This window comes from Mus caroli, chromosome 14, assembly GCF_900094665.2.
Source record: "Mus caroli chromosome 14, CAROLI_EIJ_v1.1, whole genome shotgun sequence".
In the NCBI taxonomy this organism is placed as follows: Eukaryota; Metazoa; Chordata; class Mammalia; order Rodentia; family Muridae; genus Mus; species Mus caroli.
In genome coordinates this window covers 39175167-39182660 of record NC_034583.1, presented here as the reverse complement: position 1 = coordinate 39182660, position 7494 = coordinate 39175167, and the positions used below count along the sequence as shown (strand labels likewise).

Below are 7494 nucleotides of genomic sequence, written 5' to 3'. Positions count from 1 at the left end.
CACTGGCCTTTACTGAGGTCCTGGGCATTGAAATCCAGAGCCGCCGCATGCTTGTCTGGTGCGTGCTTTACCCACGGAACCATCTTCCCAACCCTTTAGCTTCCTCTTGCCTTATGAAAAGCCAAGACTTCAGTAGGGCCAGCAGTCTAAATGGACATTCTAAGACTCGCTCACGCTATTCATAGAACCTGCAATTAGGATTCAGGCAAACTTCAACCAGGAGTCAGTGCAGTAATGCACAATACCAGTTCCCATAACAAATGGGGAATCTTTGCCTCACTCGAAACGACTTATGGGTAAGTACTTGAAGTAGGTGAAGCGGGTCTGTCCTTGTGGCAGTGCCAAGAAACCACCCTTCCCATCATATCTCTTAACTCCAGAGCACTGCAATGGAATCAGAAGGAACTGTTTAACTTGTTCAATTAAGAATAGATAAGGGCGGGAGAGATGCCTCATGGCTGAGAGCACTTGCTGCTCTTCCAGAGAACCTAAGTTTGGTCCCCGGCACCCACACCAGGAAGCTCAGCATCTGTAACTTCAGGTCTAGGGCCCTGGCTTCCAGAGGCATCTATTCAGACACATGCAAAAGTACACACAAAAATAAATCTAGAAAGAAAGAAAATGAGCCGGAGAGGTGGCTCAGTGGTTAGGATAGCGCTTTCAGAGGTCCTGAGTTCAACTCTTAGCAACCACATAGTGGTTCATAACCATCAGTAATGGGATCTGGTGTGTCTGAAGACAGCTACATTGTTCTCATATACATAAAGTTAATAAATCTGGTACCACAGAAATAAATGTTACTGGGTGGATCATGTAGCTCTCTTGGCATTAGATTCGTGTGTGTGTGTGTATCTGAATAAATGTGGTCATGTTAGGTTTCAGTTTTATGGTGATAAATAACACCCATTTCACAATGAGAAAGCCAATCCAACCAACTGGGCCCAGCTCCAGGTGGGATTTCCCTTCTTCTTGGCCTATTTTAGGTGGGACTTTCAGGCACACAGAATATCATACACACTCCGAGTTTACTTTAAAAGGTCAAAACTTTCCCTCTTAGCCCATTTGCACACAGTTGTGAGGCTGGCTAACTTTCAAAGAAAGGACCAAGTATACTGGGCTTAATGTGACTTGACTCTACTGTATGTGTGACAAAGCAAAAGGAGTCACTGTTTATAAGAGAAAGTGGGGATGATGGCCAAGGGGAGTGGGAGGCATATAGTCCCCTGACTTTAGGTAGAGAACTCTGGTGGCCTTGCCTTGGGGGCAGTCCTAACCATAGCGACTGGCTGGCATCCTGTGCTGAAGAGTTTTTGCCTGGTAGCGCTCCTTAGAGAATGCAGGTCACATGCAAACAGGTATTGCAACCCTTGTTTTCTTTATTACTACAAACAGGGAACTAAGAGGGCTCTGAACTTGTTTAGGGAAGCCTAGAATTGGGCCCAGGTAATAAAATACACAAAGAAACCAGGAAATCACGAAAATACATTTTCTTAAAAAAGCTTTCAGGTATTACACACAAAAGCAAACAAGTTTACCTCAAAAATATCAATGATCACATCAATAGCCTACTTCTAATTATAATTACTTCTTCAGGCGACATTTGTCTTTGTTTCCAAATACAGCAGCAGGTGACAAAACCTAGTATCTTCCATTGCTTACAATATAAACATACATGTCTCAAACCACACTTCAGGCAGCTTAACTTAAAATGCATAGACTGTAAAATACATCAAATTTGACATTATTCAATAAGTGAAAAAAATCATAATCCCAAAAAAAGTATTACAAAACCTCTTACAGAGCACATATAAAAAGTAGTGTCCACTTCATGAGGTCAGTGTCAACCAGTGGCAGCTGGGCCTTTATCCAGACCAACGGGAAACAATCCTGTTATATTGTACACTTGACTAGTTGCACTGATGAACACTACAACCTTGGAATGATGGTTTTGTGAGACTTCATTTCCCTGTATAACCCTGGTTGCCCTGTAATTCTCTGTAGACCAAGCTGTCCTTGTGTTAAGAGATCTGACTGCCTCTGCCTCCCAAGTGCTGGGATATCAACGGCATGCAACACCACACGTGGCTCATGAAAGATATTCATTTACATATATACACACACAACCAGTTTATTAAGCCAGCCACATGCCTTTAATCTCAGAATTTGGGAGACAGAAACAGAAAGTTTTTTGTGATTTCTTCAACTACATAGTTTCAGGTTAGCCAGAGTTATGTGGCGAGACCCCGCCTCAAAAAACAAAAAACAAAAAGAAAAAACCCAAATGCCACATTTTTTAAAATGCCCAGGACAGCCTGCTCTCCTCTCTGAGAGCTATCGCAAATCCCCTTTCCTCTGGTGGCTGTACTGGTGGCCCCACCAGGAAGCTCCTGAGCACAGGGACAAGAGCTCCATCCTGGATGTGCACACGGGACAGGGTCAGTCCTGAGATGGGTTCTGCAGCTAGAAGCAAGCAGGAAATCTCAGTCCCAATTGCCATTGTCCATTGTTGTTTCCGTTGGCAGAATTCTGAAAGTTCCGATGTTTTCCCCCAAAGCATCCACTGTTCTCTAGCAGCTGGTTCAGTTAGGCGCCTGCTTCTCTAAACGCTGGAAGGATTCAAAGGCCCGTGAAACTTGCAGAGTTTGTAATCTTGGCATTTTGAGGAATACATGGCACCAGTTGATAAGTGTAGGCAACCACTGAAACTGAGGCAGTATCTTACCAGAAACAGGGTGGGGCTATCTCCAATCCAGTTTCCAAAAGCTGTCTAGGTGAGGCCACCCGTGAGGTGTGGCATGAGAAATAGACATTAACCACCACTGANAGCAAAACCAACAAGGTCGGGAGGGAGGGAGGCTTTGTAAAGAACCAAACATTACAAAACCAAAGACTTCAACTTCACAAAAACTATCCTTGTACACATCTTGACTATCTTTATTGTACTTATTTAAGAATTATTGAGGCCATGTCAACAAATTCTATAATTGACTCCTTTAAGACCACTTACTGACAATCTATCTGTCTTCTCAGTAGACCAGTCATGGCCTACACTGTTTGTTCTGAAAGCAGGATTATTCTTAGGTTAAAACAAAACAGAAAATCCTTTCCAGATAATTTTCCTCATTTGGCTACTGGTTATTCATTTTATTTTTGCTTTTCTTGATTCTTTCCTGAAACCCAGAAACACCCTACCCTTAAGGCAACAAGAGACATGTTCTGAAAACAAATAAAAAACAAGAAAACCTGCTATCCCTTTGATTTCCACTCTTACATTAAATAANGATAAACCCAGTAACTCCCAATTATTCAGTTGTAAAGTCCTAAAAAACCAGGGTTTAATGGAAGTACCATTGAGAGCACACCACACAGGGTGGGCTATTAAGTTCCACTAACAAGAACACCAATGACCCTACAAAGAACACCAAACCCCACACTGGCTGATGAACTTGGCAACTGATAATTATTGGCTTAGAGTTACGTAGGTAGGCAGGGCAGTGACAATGTTCCAGGGCTCCAATACTCAGGCTGGCAGGTCGGGCTCCATATCCAAGAAGCTCCCAGGGGAGAACCAGCAATCTTTGTGGGAGTCCAAAAGAAGTGTTACTTCAGGAAAGCCTAATAGGATGGCATCCAATAGAGAAACCAATGGAAGAACCTCAAACATACCCTAGAGGACAAATCCTCTACCTACAGCTGGGGCCTCTTTTTATCTTTTAGTGACATACTTGTATTAGTAAGTTTAATTTAACCATTATACCTAGTTCTGCCAAAATAACAAAATGTTTCTCTCAAAATGGCACTGAGCTCCGAGGACAGGTTTCTTGCTGAGAGCTCCAGAAAAAAAAGCTGGCATCGAATGCACTCGAGCCAAGTTTCCGGGCTTAATTAGGAAGGTGTCTTTGATAAGTCTGTTTTAACCCACGTGGTGGGAAGACCAGCGATATTTTTGGGTCAGCAGTTACTGCCCCCATAGCTCTGTACTCCCAAANAAGCTCAAGAGTCACGCTTTGCTGTGAGGGTGAAGACTCTAGATCTGACCGGAAGNTGGAAACCCTCAGGCCCAGACTGGCAGGGTGAGAAGAGAAGATGCAAGAAGCAGACTACACCAAAATGCCAAAGCCCACACCTCCAGTGCACAGCCAAAAGCCCTGCTGGAGTTCTGACCATCTCATTAGACCAGTAACTTGTCTAACTTACAAGGAAATAATGTAATGATAGAAACGAACCACCTTTTGTAATTGCTATCTTAAGGAAACAATGATTTGTAAATTCCAAAATTAGATAGTAAAGAAGGCATATAGCATGTGACATCGGTGTGCTGGCCTTGCTACTCAGTTGGCTGGGAGGGTGGAGGACCCAAGGCAGCGACAGTTTAACAGGGCTGCCTTACTCATCTCGCCCATTTTCCTTATTTCTTCCTGAGGCTGGAATCAGCACGGGCAGTCTGACTACCAGAGTAAAACTTCCAACTCCAGGTGCATTTGGTGCCAGTATTCCTCTAGAGCTCCGTCAGAGCAAGAATCTGTCCTTAGATCATGAAGCAATCTTGATAGGAGAGAACTGGATATAATGGTTGAATTAAACTTAGTATACACACACACATACACACACACACACACACACACACACACACACACACACANACACACACACACACACACACACACACACACACACACACACACACACACACAGAGTTACATAGATAAATACAGTAAGAGGGCCAGGTTTGTGTAGGTAGGAGGAGCTCAAAATGTTGAGGAGTCATATTTCAATTAAGTGATTGTTCTTGGTTCTGTGGGGTGCAGTGGTGGTGGTGGTGTGATTATAAAAAGTACTTGATGTTGTCAATTAAGATGTAGATTCTAACAATAATCCATGTTATTTTAGATTTTCAGGGCATAGTTATGCTTTAAACAAATATTATCAAATGTTATTCAATACACATAATCACATTAAGCACACTTGAATGATTCACTTCTACATTTATCTGATTGTACCCACGTGATGTTCTACATATCCAAACACATGAAGCAGGAACTGAGGTGCAAAGTTCTTTCACAAATGCCCTCAACCAACAGCGAAACCAGCCATTATATATGCTTTCTCGTGCATACACATGTACTTCAAAAAGCATTGCGCCATCTCTTCATCCACTGTCAACTTAATGGTAAGACTGCAACAGAAAAAAAGGGGAAAAAAAAAATCAACTTCTATAATTGTGGGTCTCTGTGAACACCAGAACCAGCAGAGTAACTGTCAGAACAGGGCTCAAAATTGGAATCATGTGAGATTTCTGAGTGCCTGTAAGAAAGAAACCGAGACAGGAGTCTTGTGACCTGTTTCTTCAAAACACAAGGAATTGTTCTTAGATTCTGCTTTTGTGCCCCTCCCAGATGTAGCAGATAGGAGTTCACTTCAGATTATCCATTACAACTGGCTATTGTTATTTCTTTATATGCCTCTATGGAAAACGTTTTTGCTGCCTTCAGCTTGCTCCACCACGGGAGGCTTATAATTGGTACATTTACATAAATCTTCTTAAACCCCAGAGTATAAACTATCTGATGCTCTGATTAAATTTGGTGATTGTGAGACTTTAAGCCACCTCATTTATCAATTCCATTCTCCCAGGAGCCACTGCTCTAGGGCAGCGAGTGACACATGGAGCTCAGAACAGGAATCCAAAGTCAGGGATGCTCATAGGTGACTGAGAATAATGGTGCAGAAGACAGCGGAGGCCATGTCTGATGCAGAGCGTGCACATCATTTTCTTTAAAAAGGAGGAGCGCAAGTACTGCAATCGTAACTATCAGATTGCCTGCAAGTACTCCTGGTGTCCACAATAAGCATCAGTCACATGACATACCTCCAGCAGCTCTTCCACGTTCAGGACAGAGCTACAGTTGCTTGGATAAAAACTGCATCGGGATCTGACCCCTTGTCTAGTCTGTAACACGCATACAAGGTCCCTCTGAGTGCTATGCTGATTTCACAGGAAGCCAGAAAGATGCTCCTGAGAACTGAGTCAGAGAGGAAGGAGCAAGATCAAGTTCTTAGTCAACAGCTGGCTTTTGATAATCCAATGAAGATCACCAAGGAGTAATTACACCTCAGATGGAAAATGCTATTGACTTTCCGAAATTTTGTAGAAATGTGGGAACCTACAGACACAGAGCAAAATTGGCTGCAAAGCTACGGAGTCTTCACCAGTCACTCAGAACAGCTGGAAAATGGGCACACAGAATTCTTTTTCTCCCTGGAATTCTCTCCTTATCAATGGATTGTATTATCTCAAGGCTTGACAAAATCCCCTGCTATGTGTCAATACTGCATAGGAGAGGTTTTAGTTCCTGTGAGGCAGCCTTTCCCTTAGGCTTATATTATATGCATGAACACCGTTAGCCACCTCCAGAAAGGAAGAGCTACAACCCGGTTGACAGGACTCACGATATGCTACATACAAATGGGCATCTTATTGCACCTGAAAAGGTACACAGAACAGATACTATGCAATATTTGGAACACTAGTTAATAGAACTGTTAAACCACAAGAAACACTCATCACACAAGACAATTTAAAAACAACTTTCAAAGATCATTAGGAGATAGTTATCAGCTATGCACTTCTTTAGGAATACCTAATTACGCACTAAAACAATTTATGTAAAATTCTACAAGGAGAGAAGGCATTGAGCAGCGCTCACCTACTGAGAGGCAAAGGAAGAACTGCAGAAATCTGATTCCAGACTACAAAACCATTTGTGTATAGTGTGGAGTCTTCACTGCCTTTAAACTTATTTTCCCCACTGAACTGTTGACTCTGGGTGTTACATAGCACAAGAAGATAAACCTTTGGAATGGATTCACCGATACCAGAGGCCATATAAAATGCTAACCGCTCACCGTACCCTTCCTGCTCAATTAGTAAATCAGGGGAAGACCTGATGTCAACAACTATATGGTTCAATCCTTGTTGTATTTATTATATTACCCTCAACTAACAATCACCTCCTTCAGAAAACCCGGAGAACCCCTACTACACACTAATGCTATCAAGACTTCAGATGATGATAGCTACATTAGTTGATTATCAAATTTAAGAAAGGAGATTGGATAGCTCAATTATTGTTATTACCTTATATACTCATTGGATATTCTGATGCAACTCGTCATCAGAATATGATGACATTGGGGTTTTGGAAGTACTAATCAGGCAAATGTCTTTTGGACTATGAATAAAGGGAAACAGCCACAAATAAACATTTCTATTAATAGTAAATCTTTTATTAGTCTGATAGATACAGGGTCTGTGATATTACTATAATTACAGAAAAAGACTGGCTTTTAAGTTGGCCCGTACAACAATTACCTTGTGAAATAAAGGTATTGGTTCTCAACCTCTAATCTCTATTAAACAAAGTGTTTAGTTCATGTCTTTGATTACTGAAGATGGGCAAACTGCTCTTTTAAAACCTTTCTTTTTTTTTTTTT

The 7494-nt window shown here is 41.9% G+C and overlaps 1 protein-coding gene across 1 annotated transcript in view; it reads right to left on the bottom strand.

Moving 5' to 3' along the window:
- Positions 1–1472: 1472 nt before the first annotated feature.
- Positions 1473–7494, bottom strand: part of Mapk1ip1l (mitogen-activated protein kinase 1 interacting protein 1 like) — a 25461-nt gene continuing 19439 nt past the window's right edge. The window contains exon 4 of the mRNA XM_021181468.2: positions 1473–5176. Within this exon, the coding sequence (XP_021037127.1) occupies positions 5165–5176 (12 nt within the window). The 3' untranslated portion in view covers positions 1473–5164. The remainder of the gene's footprint in view (positions 5177–7494) is intronic.